The sequence below is a fragment of the Lepidochelys kempii genome, chromosome 16 (assembly GCF_965140265.1).
Source record: "Lepidochelys kempii isolate rLepKem1 chromosome 16, rLepKem1.hap2, whole genome shotgun sequence".
Classification (NCBI taxonomy): domain Eukaryota; kingdom Metazoa; phylum Chordata; order Testudines; family Cheloniidae; genus Lepidochelys; species Lepidochelys kempii.
The window spans coordinates 16,402,667-16,423,091 of NC_133271.1; the positions used below are offsets into that span (position 1 = coordinate 16,402,667).

The following is a 20,425-nucleotide window of genomic DNA, read 5'->3' on the forward strand; positions in this document are numbered from 1 at the left end:
GGTTTGGGGGATAGGGAGGATCCACCTACTTTGCTCTTCCTGCACAGAAATAGATGTTGTGGCAGTGCTTTTGTGTGTCTCCTCTCTTGCCCAGAAAGACCTTTTTCTCTCTAACCTTGACCTCCCTTCTGTCATTCTCTCTGAGTTGGGCTTTCTCAGTAGGCCAACTCAAGCTATTACGACTATATGTAAAATTATAATAATCTGGGTGATTGGTACTCAGCAACTAGCATACTTCCCCTTAGGCCACCCAAGGCTCTCTCGTCTGAGGTTTAATTGGAATTGGGCTTAAGAACAGGAGATTCTTGGTTGAGGGACCTCTGTTTCCCCTTAATTCCTGTGATATCTGATGTCCTTCTGTGGTTGTCTTTAAGGTTTGGTTTAAGGTCCTGGCCTTATTTTCTTATGCTCTTGATCCTTGGAATGCTTTTTGTCCCAGTCCTCTTGATTTAAATGTTGTCACTGGGCCCAGTTTGATTTATTTCATGTTTGTTATGTCTAGCATTCCAGGTACTGTTTGTAATATTGGTGCTTTATAAACTAAGACATTAAATAAACCAAAAAAATGAAATGAAAGTAGGTTGTCACTCAAGTCCTGATGTAAAATTTTGCAAGCAAGCAAACTCCTCCTCAAAATGTAAAAAAGGACAGACCTGCTTTAACACCAGCTAGATCTATTTTCACAGGGTAACCAAGGCCTTCGTTGCATCACAAGAGGCAGAGCTACAAGTGATGTCATAAAGGCCCTGTCTGACAAATAGCAAGAATGCTTTCATTTTGGCTATATGCTCTCCTATTTATGCAATAAGTTTTTCTTGTGCTTGGCTTTGCCTTGTTCCTCCAGCTGCTGACTCTCCTCTCTGATATACCATGTGAAGCAGTCTGTGGTACTATTGTAAGAATGACGTCCTGACATTTAACTTTTACAGCATTAAAGGTTTAAATGATTTTTTAAAAGTCTTATGAGGTTTATTTTGTTTTTCTCTCTCCTTCAGCCGAAACACAAACAGAAAATGAAAGGGGATACTGTGAATGTGCGCCGAAGCGTTCGGGTGAAAACCAGGGTCCCCTGGATGCCCCCAGGCAAAACATCCATCCGGGAGTCTGCCTACAAGTGGGAGGTATGGCTGACTTGCTTTTTAATTGGATGGGTTGGACTAAGAGATGATCACTAGATTTTTATCTTACTGTGGGATTGGAGGGTGCTAGACTGTAGTTAAGGTGACCACTACCACCTGGCAGTCATTTTAAACATCCAATATTTATCTCTGGCTTTTTGAAACTTATTTGTACAAATAGATTCTGAATGGGGGATTCATCATGTGGCTGTTTCGTCTACAGCTATCTGTCACTTTTTCCTCTTTCCCACTCCCACCCTGATACTGCAAGGCTGGAGAAATCCCCCTTCGTTTATTCCTTTTCTATTTCCCTCTCTAAAAGACCTTACCTTGGGGCACAGTTTACTTTACAGGCCACTATTGTCTGTCATAAGATTTCTAGAAAGGCGTGTATTGTGCCCCTTTTCTCACCAGGGCTGAATGAGCTGCCCACTCCCAGCTTCCTTCATGACAATCAGACAATCAATCTAATCCCTACATGTGCTGTTTTGGTGGATTTGGGAGTATTTATTTTTCCCCGTCAAGAGCCTTTTATAACTGACTGAAACAGGTTGAAGTAGAGAGGATTATAGCCTGGGTATTTTATCTTGTCCTCATTAGGATTTTTTCAGAGATGTGATTCGATCCTAGATTGGTTTTGGAGATGCTCAGATTACAACATTGCGTGTACCTTTTAAAAAAAAAGCTATGACTATTACATCCCCACCAGGGACCAACCCATCGCTTGGAAATTACTCCTCCAGATTCAGAAAAACTGCTCTCGGTGCTGCGTCTGAGTGACCTCTCTACAGACGAGGAGGATGCTATTCACAGCAAAATGAACAAATATGAGAAGAAGATAGATAGCCTGATGAATGTAGTGGGGACACTGAAGAATGAGGTGAGAAGACCATACTAAAGGCTCACAGAGGGTAATAGGGAGGGGCTTGCAAAGTGATACTGAAAGAGGAAACTTGGCAAGAGGATGCTAAAGACTGGGGTACAGTGATGAAGGGCAAACGGATGCTCAACTCATTTGTTACATTTCTTAGAGGCCAGTATGAATGAGTTGAAAAGGGCTTGGCTACTCTGATGCGTTGTTTACACTTGTGTTGTCTGCTAGCAAGTTGGATTTCGGCTTTCATTCAGTTTAGCTATATCTCAACTACAGATTAACGAGAGTCTTTTTTACTTATGTTAAAATGAATCATGGAACATGGATGACTTTGTCATACAAGATGATGCTTTGCCTCAGTTTCTATGTGTAAAGTTTTGTTCCCACCAAGGTTCTAAACCTAAAAGATGTTCCTCCCTAAAGGTAAAAGTATTGTCTTACCACATGGACCCATAGGCTCTCAGGGTTGTCTTGTTGAACAATATGTTCCTCGTGGCTCACTACTGGAACTTGCGCTTCAGTGACGCAATGTTATCCCATGTAGTCTAAATGGCCTTCAAGTACTTGTCAATATTTTAACAGCTGTCCCTTGAGAGTCTGCATACAGAATTTTAAAGTGTAGATTTAATCTGATGTCCAAACCCTCTAACAGGCCCAGATGGTGCGGGCAGACCACAGGCATTTTCCTTTCTTTCAGCTTCCCCCAGAGCAGGCAATATATCCCAATTATATTACTATGTAACTTTGTTTGGTTTTAATTAAAAATCTAAAAACCTATAATCAAAAACAGGACTTCTGAGTTAGGTAGACTGTTATCATCATAAGTAGTTTAAGCCTGTCCATGCTCCAAAAACAAAAGTCAGTTACATGATAGGAAAGGAGTACTTGTGGCACCTTAGAGACTAACCAATTTATTTGAGCATGAGCTTTCGTGAGCTCATGCTCAAATAAATTGGTTAGTCTCTAAGGTGCCACAAGTACTCCTTTTCTTTTTGCGAATACAGACTAACACGGCTGTTCCTCTGAAACCTGTCATTACATGATAGGGTAACTCAAATGTCTAAACTCAAATAATCACACCTGAGGACAACCGGGCTGAGTTGGTCCCTTGGCTTTTGAGACGTACAGTGGGAAGAACACAAAAGTGAGGGCCCTGCCCTGAACGGCTAGACCGGCGGTGTATCGCAAACTGTTTTAATGACACAATGGGCTTAAACTGCAGCAAGGGAGGTTTAGGTTGGACATTCGAAAACATTTCCTAACTGTCAGGGTGGTTAAGCACTGGAATAAATTGCCCAGGGAGGTTGTGGAATCTCCATCATTGGATATTTTTAAGGGCAGGTTAGACGAACACCTGTCAGGGATGGTTTAGATAGTGCTTGGTCCTGCCATGATACAGGTGACTGGACTAGATGATCTCTTGAGATCCCTTCCAGTCCTATCATGCTATGATTACAAACAGTTGTCCTCCAAACCAGTTACAATGTGGTTTAAATGTAAATAGGATCTAACCAGGCTAATGTTGTAGATATAACATGAAAGTATAATCCATGTCACCAGTTTTAACCTTAATTAGACAGGGGAATACTAGGTCCTTCTTCTATATTGAGTAAAGGCAGTAGGTCTGGTGCCTTGGTTAAATTCCAGCATAAGGTCTCAGTCTACATTCCTAAATATCTTCAGCAATTTATCTGTAGCACCGTTTCTCGAACGGGTCTGCAGGTCCATAAGGGTACCCCAGGGGGGTCTGTTGGCTACGTTGATCAGCTCCTTCCCATCCCTCCCTCATCTATTAAACTGTTGAGGAGCATTGCTGTGTGCTGTTAACGAGTTGCTGCATTTCAGTGGTGGGGGATCTGAACCATCTGTAATGCCGTAAAAGCACCTTGACTTGTGTAAAGCTCTATATACATAAAAATAAGATGTGTCCTCCTTAGGCCAAGACACAGAAGCGGGAAGAACAACAGCAGATGGCAAAGCGTCTCCTTGAGGAGCAGAAGGATGAGCTAGATGAAGTCACACAGGAGCTGGTGGAGACAGAACATGAGAATACCTTGCTCCGACGTAACATTGAGCGCATAAAGGAGGAGAAAGATCTTACTTTGTAAAGAACTTACCGTTTAACTCCTGTGTGTACATGTACTATAGTGATGTTTAAAGAGCACTTGTCTCCTTTATAAAAACATTAACAAATTTAATTCTGGTTAGCCCCAGGAGTACAGGGCTGAGTGGCACTGCGGAATTGGCATTCTCCTTCCTTATATCTGCTTCCTGCCTAATGGTGCAGCGAAACCCTCTTTCCTCAGTGTGACATTATTTTTGCCTAGGGATCTCATTGTGGTGGTTGAAAAATCCGTCTCAGCCTTCCTGAGGCAATTATTTGGAAGCAAGTAATGTTTTAGCTCATTCTGTTACCCATTTTCACTAAGTGGGGACATAGTAAAACATTCATATTTGATTGTGAGTCATCATCTCCCCTCTTCTTCCCATCACACTAAAGTTTATATGGAGAATAAATCTCTGAATCTTTCAGAAGAGCTTTATGAATAATTTTTAAGGCTTGGGAAGGGCTTTGAGCCCTTTATGAAGGGTTTCTCTGAGTTCTAGTTGTCTGTGTTCTCTCCAGTTTTTTAGAATGTCCAGCTTCATGTTCAGCCGATACCATTTTGGAGGCTTATTTCTGGGGTGATATAGGTCCTTAGGACTGTTGATATCCAGGATAAAAGGTGTTGTGGTTTAGTATTTGGTAGGGGAGGTTGCTCTGAGAGAACCCCAACATTGGCCCCCTCTGATATTCCCCACTTGATAGATGAGCTTCCAGCAAGTACAGGAGGATTGGTAGGGTCTGCTGATCCCCACCACAACCCACTTCCAAGACTGAAAAGTGGTACATTTCTAGTATTTATGGTTTATCTTTTTGTTTGGGAGGTTTTATCTGTTAACCTCTAATCAGAAACCCTAATTACAATGCTTCCTTTAAGGATGACCTCACCAGTGCAGCCTGGTTATTGCATTTGGCTATCCATTCTTCTGATAGCTGTGTTCTTCTTGCAGAATGCAGAAGAGGCACTTGCAGCATGAGAAGGAGTGTTTGATGTCCAAGTTAGTTGAGGCGGAGATGGACGGAGCTGCAGCAGCCAAACAGATTCATGCGCTGAAGGATACGATTGGGAGACTCAAAAATGTAAGTGATGGCATCGTCCACCATAGCATTTGATGTACTGCCACATTGCTATTCCAAGAGCTGTCACAGAATCACTGGTTCAGGGGTTGTCAAGGGAAAGTGGAGAGGTTTCTAGTGCTTTAATTGCTTGATAGGCCTTTGGGCACGGAAGGTACTGAAATCCAGATTAAGTTAAATCTGAAGTCATTTTGAATTTACAAATGGGAGTTTATCAGCCAGCATCTTAACATCCCACTGCCCTTTGTGGATGTGACATTGATGTTCAAGTTGTTTTGTTATGCTTTGTGTTTATATTGTACACATCGCTCATACCAGACTCTAGATACTGAACTGCAGAGAAATATGACCATGTCTTTCTTTTTTTAGGAGAAACACATGACCAGCTCAGACGTTAATACGCTGACAAGGCAAAAAGAGTTGCTGCTACAGAAATTAAGCACTTTTGAAGAAACCAATAGGACACTCCGGGATCTACTTAAAGAACAGCACAACCGGGAGGTGAGCAGTGCTGCATGTTTAACTTTCCCCGATTTACAGGAGACAGCATGGGCTAGTGGACTGAGACCAGAACTTGGAGTCAGAACTCCTGAACTCTAATTCCAGTTCTGCAACTGACATGCTATGTGATCATGGACAAATGCTTCACCTCCCTCTGCCTTGGTTCTCCTAATTGTAATGTAGACCTTACCCCTCCCTTTTAAGGCTCAGATAAAGTTTGAATCCTAGTGTGAAGATGTTAACATCTCAGAGTGCTAGGCAAACTGCTGGAGTGATAATACTTCAGTGTAATTACTATTCCTACTGCAGCTTGTTGAACACGTGCTGCTTTGGTCAAAGGCAGGTCGGTGGCAAAGTACTTCCTCAGCCACCCATGATTCCAGTAAAAGGAACCAGCAAAGGTTTGTGTTTGCCCAAAGTGGGATACATTTGCAAGATCTTAGTTTGCCATTGTGTATTGTAGTATCCCCTTTGACTGGGTTAAAGGAGATGGGAGTGAGGAAGGGTTTCTGGGATGGGAATTCTGAGAGGAAGAGAGTTGAAAATGAAATTGCTGGCAGGGTTGACACCTTTTAATGTTATCTGAGAGTTGCTGCTTGAGTGCTGGCATGGATAGATATTTTTCTCAGGTCCATCTTAAATTGGAAGGCACATTTTCTTGGAATTAGGACATTGAGGGTGGTTTTGGAAAAAGCTTAATGAGCTCTTGTTTCTTCATTCTCTTGTAGAAAGATGCACAGAAATTGATGGAACAGCAGGGGTTGCTGCTAAAAAGGCTGTCTGACTCAGATGCAGAGAAAGCGGTAATGCAAGAGCAAAAGCATGCTTTCAGTACATGGGGCAAAAAATGAGATTTACAGTTTATTCTTTAAAACATGGGTGACCAATTGTGATATATATTGTAGAGGTGCCATTTAGCCTGATGGAGAAAGCTACATTGGCCTTTTTTTAACAGCCCCTTTTTTCCACTGCTAGCAACAAAGTCACTTAGGATCTGGGTGGTGTTTGTCTTCCAGAATCTGAAGATGAGGCTACAGGAGAAAGAGAAGGAGGTGGAAGATCTCATCAGTCAAATACAGACAGAAAAGGTAGTTTCCCTTTTCTATTACAACCTCTCCTTGAACACACATGAACCTTCAAAACTGTAACAAGGGTCTGGAATTTGAGGCAGCTATTGTGAATTAAGGCATTGCAGGTCCTGCTTTCTAGTGTGAACTGGCAGATGCCTATCTAATCCCCACATGGAATTGCTGATTTATTGATAACATCCATCACAAATACTTCAGGCAACAAATGTGAAATGATAGATGTCACCTCAGGACTGGCTATTCCTAGGGTTTTTCCAAAGCTGCTATTGCACACTTTGCTCAGGAGGGTCTCATAGGGCTTGGAGGCAGAGCTCAGTTAGGTGCCTTGCTGCAGCAAGTCCTGATGGGTAATCTCGTTTTGCTGGGAACCATCAGCTGCCCATGGCCTCAGGTTCTAATGTGCCCTGCCTCCCCCTGGTTCCAAGTTCCTATGAAGCAGATGGACACATGGCAACAGTGGCCAGAGTGGAGTGTATTTTGGCTCAGAACAAATCCTTGCAGGCTGGTCAACCAGGGTGACTGTGGGGTCTAGACTCCATGCCAGTTTAGAAAGAGGGGGATCCCATCCTGGTACACTTGAATGGAGAGAGGGATCCGTGAGGGTGCTTCAGGGAGTGGGGGAGAAGGACAGGGCTTGTGGTAATGGAATAGGGAATATACCATTCATCAGCACCGTAATGCAGAATACTGGTTCTTGGGGTGCTTAGAATTACTGTAGTTTTCTGTAAACATTTTGTTCTCATAACTCTCTGGACAAAACTGCTGGATTCCAGCAAGCCATGGCTCTCCCCTCAGAGCTTACACACTCTAGCTAAACTGGGCAAATTTGACTGACATGTCTTGCCTCCCTGCTCCCATGACTAAGAAAATGAGTCTCTGAGAGGGCTCTTTCTGGCAGATCCTGTGATAGCTGGTGGTGTGTGTTGAAGCAGAGGCCTGAACTGCTGCGTAGTGTGAAATGTCCCATCTGCTTCGATGCCTGGGAAAACGACACTTAGTCCTATTTGTTTCATATTTAGGATCAAGCGAAGACAGCATGCGAACTCTCCAAATCCATGGAAGCTGTGAGGGGTCATTTACAAGCTCAGCTGCGAAATAAAGAAGCTGAAAATAATCGTCTGGCTATTCAGATCCGGGTATGTTTTCGGTATTCACCAGGCCATTCAAACTGAGCGGCTGATTGCACTGAAGAAGAGAGTGGCAGTCACTGACTATTCCATGCCATGCCCATCCAATAACGAAATGCATAAGCTGGCATCACTTATGCCATTGTTGTACATTTTCTTCTGTAATTTTGATTGAGAACTAAAATTCTTTTTTTACTTGTGTGAAGCGAAGTCATAAACTTTAAGGGTTAATTGTCTCCAAGTAATTACTTGTTACTTTAGATTTCCCCTCAAATTAGTTATGTTAAAGAGATTGGTTTCTGCTGAACCACATATCAGGAGGGATGGGAAACTATTTAACTTGCTATCTGGGAAAAAGAAACTCCTGCCATGGGTCTCTTTATCTGATTGCAAAGACAAATGTTTGTTTCACTGTATCACTGGTGATACCTATGATCAAGGGTCTGGAACGGCTTCCATGTGAGGAGAGACTATAAAAATGAGGGCTGTTTATCTTAGAAAAGAGACAACAAAGGGGGAATATGACAGAGATCTATAAAATCATGAATAGTATGGGAAAAGTGAATAGAGAAGTGTTATCCTTTCACACAATACAAAAATCAGGGGTCACCTGATTAAAGTAATAGTCAGCCAGTTTAATACAAACAAGAGGAAGTACTTTTTTATATAAATGCACAGTTTACCTGTGGAACTCATTTCCATGGGTTGTTGTAATGGCCAAAACTATAACTGGGTTTTAAAAAAAAGAATTAGCTAAGTTCACAGAGGATAGGTTATTAGCCAAGATGGTCAGGGATGCAATCTCATGCTTCTAGTGACCCTAAACCTCTTGACCGCGAGAAGCTAGGAGCGGAAGGTGGGTGGAGCACCTCAACTGCTCTGTCCTGTATGCTCACCCTGAAGCTCTGGTACTGGCCACTGTCAGAGACAAGATACTGGTCAAGATGGACCATAGTCTGAATCAGTATGACAGTTCTTAGGTACTGAGATGAAGAAAGTTGCCTTGGGTTATCTTGATGAAAGCTGTGTGTTAACTATCTCTGTAATTTTAAGAAAAAGGCTATATACAGGTATGTTCTTCTGTACAATGAATTATCAAGGCAGATACATTTCAATTGAAAGGAGATAACTCCTATGTAGAACAAAAGGTGCTAGGTCTATATCTACCTTGGAAAGCCTCAGGAAAGATGACTTCATTGCTGAGCAGAAGTATGCCACACACGGTGGAAAGAAAATAATCTTGCTAAAATCTGTCCTTACATATAGCAATAAATATTGGGCCTAGTGTAAGGATGTGCAGCTTTGTGGTCAGTAGAATTGCACTTGCTTAAACTAGGTATTATATTGAAATACACTGAGCCAAATGCAAAGAGTTCAGAGCTTACCTTGTTTGGTTCTGATGTAATAATAACCTTTAGATTCTATATTAAGACTAGAAATATTGGAAACGACTGCTGTTTGAGTCTTCTTGAGACATAATTCCTGAACTGGTTCCCAAGAGGTATTACCCTTATTCACTTGTTTTAGGACAAGAGAATGAGACACCTCTCTTAGCATATGTTAACACTGTGAGTGGAAAAAGTTAAAGGATCTATCATAACTTATAAATTGCACTAAGAGGAACCGGTTGCTGCCTCAGGAGTGAAATTTGGCAGCTGTGTTTATCAGCACACAGAAACACTACATGCTACTTTTAAGACTGGAAGTTTGGCATCTCAGCCCACCTTTTCCACTGCAAGAATGGTTTTCAAGATCATTTTGTGTCTCATCCCATGAATAAAGTGGACCAAGCTACAGTAGGAATGGCAGACTGAACTGAGATTATTTAGCTCCATGATGGACCACATTGATAGATGGCTTATGTCTGCCTCTCTCCTTGGCTGCTGGGAGATAAGTTGACCCTCTTGACTGAAGATAAAGCATTTCACATAGAATGTGTGGGTTTTTTTTTTTTTTTTTCCTTTCCAGAATCTGGAGCGCAGTGGGGCTCAGCATAAGGCAGAGGTGGAACATATCATGGAACAGCTAAAAGAGCTGAGGCAGAAGGGGGAGCGTGATAAGGAGGCCCTGAAGAAAGCCATACGTGCACAGAAAGAGCGGGCTGAGCGCAGTGAGGAATATGCAGAGCAGCTGAATGTACAGCTAGCAGAAAAGGTAGTTGGTCCTGGGGAGGAGGGAAAGAGAATCCTTTAGAGTCTCTGTCTGTATGTGGGCACATCCTTGATGTCTGATACCAACCCCAGGGCGGGAGAGCTGCTTTATCTAATGAGATTTATTTTTGTACTGGGGCCTCAGCCCATTTGCACCACATTTAAAACAAAGCTATTTTTCCTCAGCTGTCACTGTTCACTGCTCCTTCCTTTGAACAAGATCATGTGATAAACTAGCAGATCTGATCTTCTTCAGACTTCCTTCCTACCTTTAGAGCCTGCTGAGGAAAATGGACAAAAGGTTGCAGGGCCTCGCTTTGCTTTTGTACATGTATGCTGGTTCAATATTGAGCTGCTTTCAGAGTTATGCATGGAATTGGTAGTTGACAAAGAAAATGTTCATCGTGGCAAAGGGGAAAGAAAGTAGGAGTAAAAAATGGGAATTTATTTTGGCAGAGGAAATCATTGGGGAAAGCAATTGGAGCAGAGACTATAAATAAATAAGACACCTAGATTTGCCTTTGGGGAAAGGGGATTGGAGGATATAGCAAAAGCAGGAAGGCTGCGACTAGGACAAACCAGAAAAGCTCAGACATTTTAGACCACTTGTCCCCTTCCTGCTCTTCAGTAATTTGTGTTCTTTTGGGGTTATCTCCTCTGTCCAAGACCAATGCAGGTTCTTAGCTATGCTTTGCATTCCTAACTACTGCATTTGTTGTCTTCAAAGAGGAGCCCCTCCTCTCTCTGCCAGTGTGGCTGTGAGCTGACAGCATCAATTGAAAATGTTATTTGGCGAGGACATGGAGTGGTAAAAGGAATTAATGTTGTTTTTCAAACCGGACTACTGTTGAGCGGAAGTATTATCTCCAGAGTGTTTGATATTTGTTGCTACCGTGGCATGTTCCACTTTTCACATCACTGTTGTCCTGTGATATTTTTTTTTTTTTTTGTCAGTCTTGTCTCTCTCATTCCACATCTTTCTCATGTTGGACAGGACAGTTATGTTACTGAGGCACTGTCCACTCTGGAGTCCTGGAGGAGCCGCTACAACAAAGTAGTGAAGGACAAGACTGACCTGGAGCTTGAGATTGTTATGCTGAACAGGTAAGAGCTCTGGCATGGGGAGCCAGCATGAATGGAGCTGGGATACTAGTTCAAGAAGGGACTCCTCAAGTCTCCAGGTTGGAGCATAAGTACTCAGTTGAAAGCTAGAGCCAGCATGGTCTAGTGGTGAAAGGGTCTGAGAGCCAGGAGGTCTGGCTTCTACTCCTGACTGCCACAATGATTTGTTGATTAAGTCACTTATCCCTGTGCCTGCTGCCTATTCTGTAAAATATATATACTTACTTTTCTTTGAAGGATCTCAGAATGGCTCACAACGAAAGAGACTATTTAAATGCAAAGTAGTTTCATTAAGGCTGATCTGTTTTTGTGGAGCTGGGGGCAAAAATTGTCAGTATCATCACAGTGCAGTTACCACAGAGAAAACTGAGCATAGGAGCAAGAGGGGGAAGTATCATATTAGCAGGGGTGCCAAACCTACGGCTCATGGGCTGTACGTGGACCACCAGAGCATTTCATAAGGCCTGCAGCCTGCTTCAAAACAATATACTAATGGCCAATTCATTCATGTTTTGTTGTCATGTTTACATCATTTTAATGTACACAAGTCTGCAAACAGACAATACTGTACGTAGGTTGTTTCTATCTAAATGCATATGAGACAAGCTGAACTTAAAATTATAAATCAATACAGGTGACTTTAAATCTTATTAAAATACGTAGAATCTGTTTGGCCCACACAAGACTTGAGGTGCTTAGGTTTACGTGGCCCTTCTGTGTAATAAGGATGGGTACGACTGCATTAGCCTATACAACTCGGATATAATGTATCAGTGCCACTGCAATGAAATGCCAGCAGCCCGGTAACATCTGTGTGCCTGTTTTCCCAAAGGGAATGGAGCAGCAGAAGAAACCAGAGTGAAGTTTGTATAGCCAACCAGTAGTGTGTGCATGCATGAGATGTGGAGGGAAAAGGGGGAGTAAAGAAAGGATGTCTTGTTCCTGAAGCTGAATTTCAAAGAACAAGAGACTTTTTTCTTTTTTGTCATTTAATGGTTAATTTCACCTCCTGCATGGCAGCCGTATTACAGACTTGTTGGAGCAGCAGACCTCCATGGAGGACAAAATGCGGGAAGACAGAGATGCTCTGGTGGATAAACTGCACCGACAGGCCACAGAGAGCACGTCTTTCAAAATGGAGAATGAAAGGCTGAAGGTCAGTTGAATATCTAGGCGTTTTGTAGCTGAAATGTTAGTATAAGGGAGAAGTTGTAGTGAGCAGCTGCTACCCCTGTAAGTCCAGAGAGAAATTATGTCCTTTGATCCCATTTGATGTCAGATCAAATTGCGTTGGAAACCTTAAGTGTAACTGGATTGACTGTATGTTCAGTCCTGTGTTCCATTTTTTGACTTGGGTGAGGTAGGCTGAAATTTGTGAAGAGAGGAACATATAAGGTTTGTTAGGGGAGGGGAAGAATAGGCTTTTTCTACCCTCTGATTCAGTATGTGGGATTGGAGATATGCTTACCTGCCTGGTCTCCTGGATGATATATTGTGTCATCTATACAGCTGGACAGGGAACAAAAACCATATCTTTAGGGAGAACCACAGCCTCCAAAATAGAAAGATGCCTGACATCCTCTCCAGACACTTACATAACCATCTATGGTATGGTAGGTAATGTACCTGATTATCCCTTTAAAGAAAGCTTCAGTCCAAATAAACCAAGCATGACGCTGATCCAGTGGACACAGCTCATTTAAAAGTGTTTGGAACATGATGGAACAACTCTCATGCAGATGTAAGGCCATGTTCTCTGCTGGCATACATTGGTGAAGCTCACAGCCCCTGCTCTAACTTAGCTTAATGTATATGGGGACAACTTAGCCTGCTCCAAGCACTGCCTCTTGAATAGAAGATGTCTTCTCCATTCAGGCTACCATGGTCCCAGTGGAGGAGAAGCTGAACCAAGCTCAGATGGAGGTGCAGCAGCTCAAGGCATCTCTGAGGAACTATGAAGGGCTGATTGAAACCTACAAGTCTCAGGTATTTTATTCAACCCTCCTTTTTCCTTCCCTCCTCACACAAATTTGTTTTCTTCCTTTGCTGTTGTGGTTTATTCTCTCATGCCTTAATTCTGTTTGCTAGCTATTGGATGATGCTCTGTCGTCTTACTTTTCTGGTTTTCATGGCTCTAATAAAATCTATTTATGCAAAAGCTTTTATAGATTATTCTGTTCAAATGGCAGCCTGTAGACAGCCACCTGCTTTGTTCTGGACTGTAGAAAACTTGCCTCACTCTGCACACTCTGATCACCCATTCTGTTAGCAGAAGCTGAGTCCATGTGTAAAGATCTTGCTCAGTGTATAAATTGTCTAGAACTGATCTTGGTAATTGTCACTTTCCCAGCCCCTTTTAAGAAGCAAATCCAGAAGTAAAATGTCTAATCCTAGTCATACCTTCTGCGGCCCTTCCACTTGGCTAGTGCTATTCCTTTGCTGCCCCTGCTGAGATCTGGGTTTTGTGGTGGTGGTAGGGAGGAAAAGCACCAAGGGGGAAATCTTTGGAGGACAGCACAAAGAAGGGTGAGAAGGCTATTAAAAAGTACAAAGGTGGAAAAGCTCCACAACTTGGGGTGTTGCTGTCCAGAGGTTCACAAGAATTCTGCTACTGGATCTCAACAATTGTAATTGTGCCAGTGTGTAGCAATCTGTGATTGAAAACCCTAACATAGTCATGTGCCAATTCTTTCTGTGCCCAGGTATTGAGAACCCGAATGGAAGCCGATGAGGTGACTGTGAAACTGGAGCTTTGTGACAAAGAGAATAAGACACTAAAAGATGAAATGAACAAGGAGATTGAGTTGGTAATTATTCCTTTAAGAAAACCTGGACCATTAAATTGGTACATGGCAGCCACTCAGGGCTGCACTCCTTTCTTGGTATAGTTGAAAACAAATGTGCTTGGACTCTGATGGAGATAAAAGAAGTCCTCCAGACAGGTTTGCCTTTTTCCCCCATCTCAGCTCAAGGGAGAATGGAAATGTAAACTAGTGTTTGTTTTGCCAAGTGCATTGAATTTTCAGAATGTCCCATGAGGGGCCTTGTCAAATACATAGTGTCCATTTGAGGTGGTGCCCTTCACTGTGGGGAGGGTTGTTCAGGGTCATTAAGTTTAAATTGTGCATCCTGTCTTTCAGTGGTTGTCATGGAACAGTTGTTCTCAAGAATACTGTATACATTAATAAAACTCAAGCCTGGATTTGTAGACATTCGCACCTTGTGGGAATTTGAGAATCTAAGTGAATGTGTCTTGGAATAGAGGAAGGAATCTGCATTACAATGAGCAGTTCCATTGCTTGCCAGGCATCTGAGATGCCCTTATTGCTGGGAAACAGAGATGCTCTGGTGGACAGATAGCACCAATCAACTCAAAAATTTATTAGCCCAGACTCTTCAGAAATGTCTGAAATAGGGTCACATGTTTAGTTGTTTTTAACTGACCACTCTGTCCTTCCATTCCTCTCACCACCACAGGCTCGGAAGCAGTTCCAGAGACAGCTTGCTGAACTAGAAAAGCTGCCCGAGATCCTGAAGATCACGGAAACAAAGCTGGCAGAATGTCAGGATCAGCTGCAGAGTTATGAAAAAAAGAACATGGACCTTTCTGCCATGATTACAGATCTTCGTCAGCGGGTAAGGGACTGGCAGAAAGGACCCACAGCTGCACTGTCTGCAAGCCGGGGACCAAGATGAGTTTCTAGTTGCAGGAAATTCAGTCTTTGCCTCTGTACTCGTCTCTTTTTGAAATGATTAAAACATCTGCACTGCAAAATAAAGATGTGTGGCATGTCTTTGTTTAGGGAGAATAGTAACTTAGCTGATGGCTTTCCTTGCTATTTCAAGGCTTTCTTTCAAACTGCTTAGTTGCAGAGTCTTACTGGGTCTTGAAGAGCTGCAGAACCCAAAATGCATGGTGTCTCGTTCATTTCTGTCACCCTGATCAACTTATTGGCTGCCTCTCTCTCATGACCATCCGCTCACAAATGTTGCTCTGCTTTTATTTTCTTCCCCTGCCTTCCTGATGCCATGCCAACAGGGGCCTTGAATGATTCTGTGGCCTACGCACTTTGCTTTGATGATCTCATGCAAATCATTAGCTTTCTCAGTATTTCAGGCTCTGAATTCTTCCTGGCCCTGTTACCACGCACAAGCTTCGTCTAATCTGTATGCTTCACTATGCTTGCAGGTGGCTGCTCTACTGTCAAGTTCTTATGGCACTGACCACTCGTATGTGGTGTGGAAAAATTCTATTTAATGATGGGTCTAAACATTACCTGGAGGAACTACACAAATCTGACATGTGGCTTTTTGCTGTTTCACGTACTGTTGCCTCCATTTCCCTCTCCAGGGCTTTCCAGAATTGTGAATTAAGGTGTTATAGCTGTGGGTTTCCTCCTCCCCAAGAACAGCACCCATTTGAGGTGGCTGGTCTTGCCTTTGTATTGACCTCCTACGTAAGGTCTGTTTTCTGTCATTTTAGATTGAGTTCCAGGGAGACAAAATGGAAATGACAAGAGAGAAGTATCAATCTGCCCAGGAGGAGAACAAGCAGCTGATCTTGAAGCTAGAGGAGCTGGAGAGGTTAGAATATATAACTGGCCTGCTCTCCTTGCCTGACTTTTTCTCTCCTCCGCTCCTGACCCTCCTTGTTCCTTTTTCAAGGCACTAAGGCAGCTGCTGGCTTGCTTGTGTACCTTTCCCATCTCCCTGAGCCTTTATGCATTTAAGAGCCTTTGTAGAATTAAATCAGAAAGTTAGGTAGTCTGGCCTACATAAGTTTGGAATGCTTCTGTAGGGAGAATAACTTTTTTAGTCAGGAAAACATCTCAGAAGGACTACTTCTTCCCCCATCTCTTTTTTTTCCCCTCATGAGCTTTCAAGTACTTGCTTGTTCTGGCCAGGTTGGAAATTCTCTGTGACTGTCCTTTTCTGTGTTATTCCTGGTCCCTGCTGAAATATGGAAGTGCCAGAGACATGAGCATAGGAAAAATTAGATTTACTTGTTTATGTAATCAAAGAAGGTTCAGGTTGGCTCTTATTCCGAGTCTGTGCCCACCCTGAGTCTTCAGTCTGGTATTTTGTGCTAAGTAATCTTAAGAAGAGAAATTTTCTTCTGTGTGAGGCACTCTGAAGTCCTCTGCAGGCACACTAGAAAAATCAACAAGAACAAAGGGCCTGGTCCCACACCATTGGCTCTTGGAGGAGCTCCACTGAAATCAGTGAGAAAGGGCAATCCATAACTGTCCACTGTAGAGTTTCTTACATCTTCCTCTAAGCATCTGGTACTGACCACTGTCAGAGACAGGATATTGCATTAGATAGGCTACTGGTCTGATCAGTATGGCAGTCCTAAATTTCCTGTATCTCTCAGTGTTTCTACACTCTTTCATTGGTGATGCTGTGGTGAGGACAGGTCAATGAGTATTCTCAGTATGCCCCCCATCTTGAAATTATTTGGTGTTAGAAGTGAAGTGTGAAACTCTGCTTGGCTCGGAGGTCCTGACTTTAGAGGGGAAGTTGAAGATTGATCTGTCCCCTGACCAACCAGTGACCTGAGGGAGAGGCATATTGAGCCAAATTGTATTTAATGATTAATAAAATTCTTTGTCTTGCTGTCTCAACCCAGGAAACTAGAGTCGACGGGTGCACAGAACATAGAGTTCCTTCAGGTCATAGCTAAAAGGGAGGAGTCTATCCATCAATCCCAGCTGCGATTGGAGGAGAAAACCCGTGAGTGTAGCTCCTTGGCTCGGCAGCTGGAGATGGCCATTGAAGATGCCAAAAGACAGGTTAGTAACTCCTTGTCAGAGTAAGAAAATGATCAAATACAGTGGAACCCTCAAACTACAGGAGAGCAGGTGATGGAAGGGGATACCTCTACATTCCATCACCAACCTTCTAATTTTGCTTCCTCTTGCTGCATTATCTGTAGGAAACAGAAGCAAAAAAATGAAGTTGGTACTTTGTCTCCAGTAGGCACACAAAAATGGAAGGAAAAATGCTAGACTCAGATGCTCCTTGTCTTTGCCAGAATCATACAAAAATATGTCCAGCCCTCCTCTAGGGCGAACGGGGAGGAAGTTATTACCATAGCAGAAGCAAAGCATTTTGTATGGACAACACTCTTGCCAAAGCAAAAAATTCATTGCCTTGTTCCTACTTGTAGGTGGAACAAACGAGGGACCGAGCAGCATCTAGAGAGCGGACAGCCCAGTCCAAGATGTTGGAGTTGGAGACCCAGCTGAGCCGGACGAAAACAGAACTAAACCAGCTGCGTCGGAGCAAAGAAGATGTGAGTGTTTTGGAGGGGATGTTGTTGATAAACTAGCAGCCTCGATGCAGCAGTAAGAGTCTGTAATCCTATGTCCCATCAGTGTGCTGAAGAAATTGTACAGTAACTTTGTTGTAGTGTATCTGTGTCTGCTGTGATGGTGAAACACACTAGTGTGCTTGGTGAAGTATAAAGTGTGGAGGAAGATGTAGTTTTTGCCCCAAGAGGCTTACAATCTAAGTCACATACATGGGGCCTGATTCTCGTCACTTATACTAACAGTTTGAATGGAGCTACTCCTAATTTACACTGGGTGAGAGGAGAATCAGACCCACCATACTATTCAGACAAACACTACATCAAAAACCTGGAGAACGGAAGGGGTCCAGACAGTGCAGGTATTGCTACATTTAGGGGGGAGTTCTTTTCCTCCCTTTCATCACCTTTGGATGTACAAGAGAGGGGCTGAGGAGTGTTCCTCTGCTAGGGGAATGATTTTGTTCTCGTTGAAGGGGATATTTTACATTTGGTCTCCCGTTTTCTTTCCCTGTTTACTTTAGCCCTGGGATTGGAAGAGGGCTGACCTACAGCAGGTGATAACCTCCTGAGTTTCTTCCTAGAGAGTGGTTCCATTTTGTTTTCAACCGTTAGTTAATCAGAATGTTAAGTTCCTATTCTGATTGGCTGTGTTATCTTGAGCATTTATATACAAGTTGATGTGTGGGGTTGGGACTGAGTGAAATGAGTGATAGACTTTTAGTGTTAAGTGGTGTGTGTTGCAGTGCCATATTGTTCATAAAAATCCCAGAGAATGATAAGAGTTAAGGCTAGCATGACTAGAATGAAAAATCTCTAGCCTTCAGCCCTGTGTTTTGTGTCTTCTTCATGCAGTCAGAGCACCGATACCAAAGCCGTCTACAGGATTTAAAGGATCGCCTGGAGCAGTCTGAAAGCACCAACCGCAGCATGCAAAACTATGTCCAGTTCCTCAAGTCCTCTTATGCCAATGTCTTTGGAGAAAGTGCCTTATTGAGCTCACCTCTCTGTTCCCGATCTCCTCCATGATAATAGTTCCCTCCCTGTCCCTCTGCTATTGAGAGGTACAAAAAGGGGGCCTTACTTCAAAGCCATATCTTGTGCAGAAAACTGGTTGGGATTTCAGAGTCCATTTAAAGAGAAGTCTTCCTCGCATTCTTGTTGTCTGGGTGAGATGGAGCTGCAGTGGTGTACAACAGGAAAATGGGATTGACACTGCAAATCTGGGTTGGAGTATGTGGGGAATGCTTTCCTTTTCATCTCCTAATCCCCCAGTGGTTACTTCTCTTGTAACTAACCTGGTGGTCTTTTTAATTAATCATATTAGATATTTTTTATTTTTGTAAGAGTTACATCTCTTCCTTTTTGCTCTTCCTACCTTATGTTCTTTTCTCACACTGCAAAGATCATGTTTGTTTTTAACTCTCACATACTGTGTTGATACAGCTGACCAATGGGGATACTGGGAGACAGTGCCACCAGTATAAGTGTGAACCCAACAGTGATAACTAAGTGACTGGAATCCACACTGAGAGTGGGTTACCTCCTGATCATCCACCCTTTTTATAAACAATTTTGTACTGGGAAACAATGAAATTATATCTTCTGAAGGTTTCTCACCTGATTCATGAATACTGTCTGATCCTTTATCGTTCTTGAGTGTGTGGTTGGTGTGTGTTAATGCTTCTAATCTGCATATTTCTGGATGACCTTTTCCTCCCAACAGCCTGATCCTGCATACCTTGCACATACCAGGGTCTGAGTCAAAGCCATTTGAAGTCATGGAAAGAGTCACATTAATTTCAGTGGGTCTGGAATCAGGACCCCAATCCAAATACAGTGGGAGCTTTGAGTTAGCTGTAGGGAAAAATAAAATAAAAAGACAGACTTGATGCTTGGCTTTGCCCTCAGAGCCAGCCTGCACATACTCATGTGATGTGAGGTCATCTCTGGCATGTGAAGAAATGTCAAGGTCTATGAGCTCTACTGTGTCCTCCAGTAAGCAGCTGTTCTGAAATATAGTAAATATTCATTTCATTTCAACCACAGCTGTTTGGCTGGGGGGCTTTTTGGTGTTTTTTTTGTTTGTTTGTTTTAAATTCTGTTTATATGAGATGCAGTAATCAGTGGAATGTTTGTTTGGTAAAGGATTTCTACGTTTCTTTTAATCAGTATTTGAGAGTTCTGTTTTAATGTGTAACTTAAAAAAATCCAGAAGGTGCTATGATAAAATTATTAAACTTCAGAAGTTTTAAAATGTGTGGTGTTTCTGAGGTTGACACTTCATCTTATAAATTGCCTCACTGTCTTTCTACAGTCATTCCCCTCCATCATGCTTCTGGTGTTTTGTAGGAGCTAATGTCTCAAAGGAAATTCATGGATTTTTTAAAATTTAATCTTATTTTAAAGATCAAAACTAATACACCTTTGAACCATCAGCACTGGTGCTCAAAATACATAAATTTGTTCATGGGGATAATGCTGCAGTTGCTTGAGGGGAAATGAATCCTTACAATAAAGGGAGGAGAAAGCAGTCTGCACTAGCCTTCACTGATAGTCAAATGTATGATAAAATCAAGAAAATCAGTTCTTAAGCTTTCAGTTTTTAGCTCCAGCACAAAATACCATAGTCCTGTCATTCTGAATCAAGAAGTGTCAAGGTCTCAATGGCCCATGTATCCTAGACTTTGAATTTTACATTTGCCAAAGGCAGTAAGGAAAAAAGCCCTCTGTCTTGTGATTTTAATAGGGTCCAGTGCTTTTCTCTGTTCTCTTGTGTTGTGGAAAATGAAAATGTTGGCTCCTTCATACGTTCCATGTGTTGCAGCTTCCTTGGTGTTTGTATCATTCTGTCTCTGAAGAGACATACAGAGGCAGCCCTTTTGGCTGAGTTGGCTCACTTCCGTAAGCATGCAGAACTCCTGATGCAGCTGAAGTCTTCCATGACTGTAAAG

At 42.6% G+C, this 20,425-nt stretch overlaps 1 protein-coding gene across 7 annotated transcripts in view; it reads left to right on the forward strand.

Annotated features, from left to right (window-relative positions):
• ODF2 (outer dense fiber of sperm tails 2) overlaps positions 1–19,728 on the forward strand; it is a 26,631-nt gene extending 6,903 nt beyond the window's left edge. For 5 of the 7 annotated variants that reach the window (XM_073314434.1, XM_073314433.1, XM_073314435.1 and 2 more), the window contains 18 exons: positions 996–1,121; positions 1,828–1,998; positions 3,930–4,096; positions 5,047–5,176; positions 5,543–5,674; positions 6,403–6,477; positions 6,691–6,762; positions 7,782–7,898; positions 9,858–10,043; positions 11,034–11,143; positions 12,182–12,317; positions 13,037–13,147; positions 13,864–13,968; positions 14,639–14,797; positions 15,645–15,745; positions 16,791–16,953; positions 17,331–17,456; positions 18,327–19,728. In XM_073314434.1, the coding sequence (XP_073170535.1) occupies positions 996–1,121; positions 1,828–1,998; positions 3,930–4,096; positions 5,047–5,176; positions 5,543–5,674; positions 6,403–6,477; positions 6,691–6,762; positions 7,782–7,898; positions 9,858–10,043; positions 11,034–11,143; positions 12,182–12,317; positions 13,037–13,147; positions 13,864–13,968; positions 14,639–14,797; positions 15,645–15,745; positions 16,791–16,953; positions 17,331–17,456; positions 18,327–18,500 (2,361 nt within the window). In that variant the 3' untranslated portion in view covers positions 18,501–19,728. Of the gene's footprint in view, positions 1–995; positions 1,122–1,827; positions 1,999–3,929; positions 4,097–5,046; positions 5,177–5,542; positions 5,675–6,402; positions 6,478–6,690; positions 6,763–7,781; positions 7,899–9,857; positions 10,044–11,033; positions 11,144–12,181; positions 12,318–13,036; positions 13,148–13,863; positions 13,969–14,638; positions 14,798–15,644; positions 15,746–16,790; positions 16,954–17,330; positions 17,457–17,717; positions 17,834–18,326 lie in introns of those variants that run through there. The other 2 variants (XR_012155255.1, XM_073314438.1) reach the window with 2 other exon arrangements.
• The last annotated feature ends 697 nt before the right edge of the window (positions 19,729–20,425 follow it).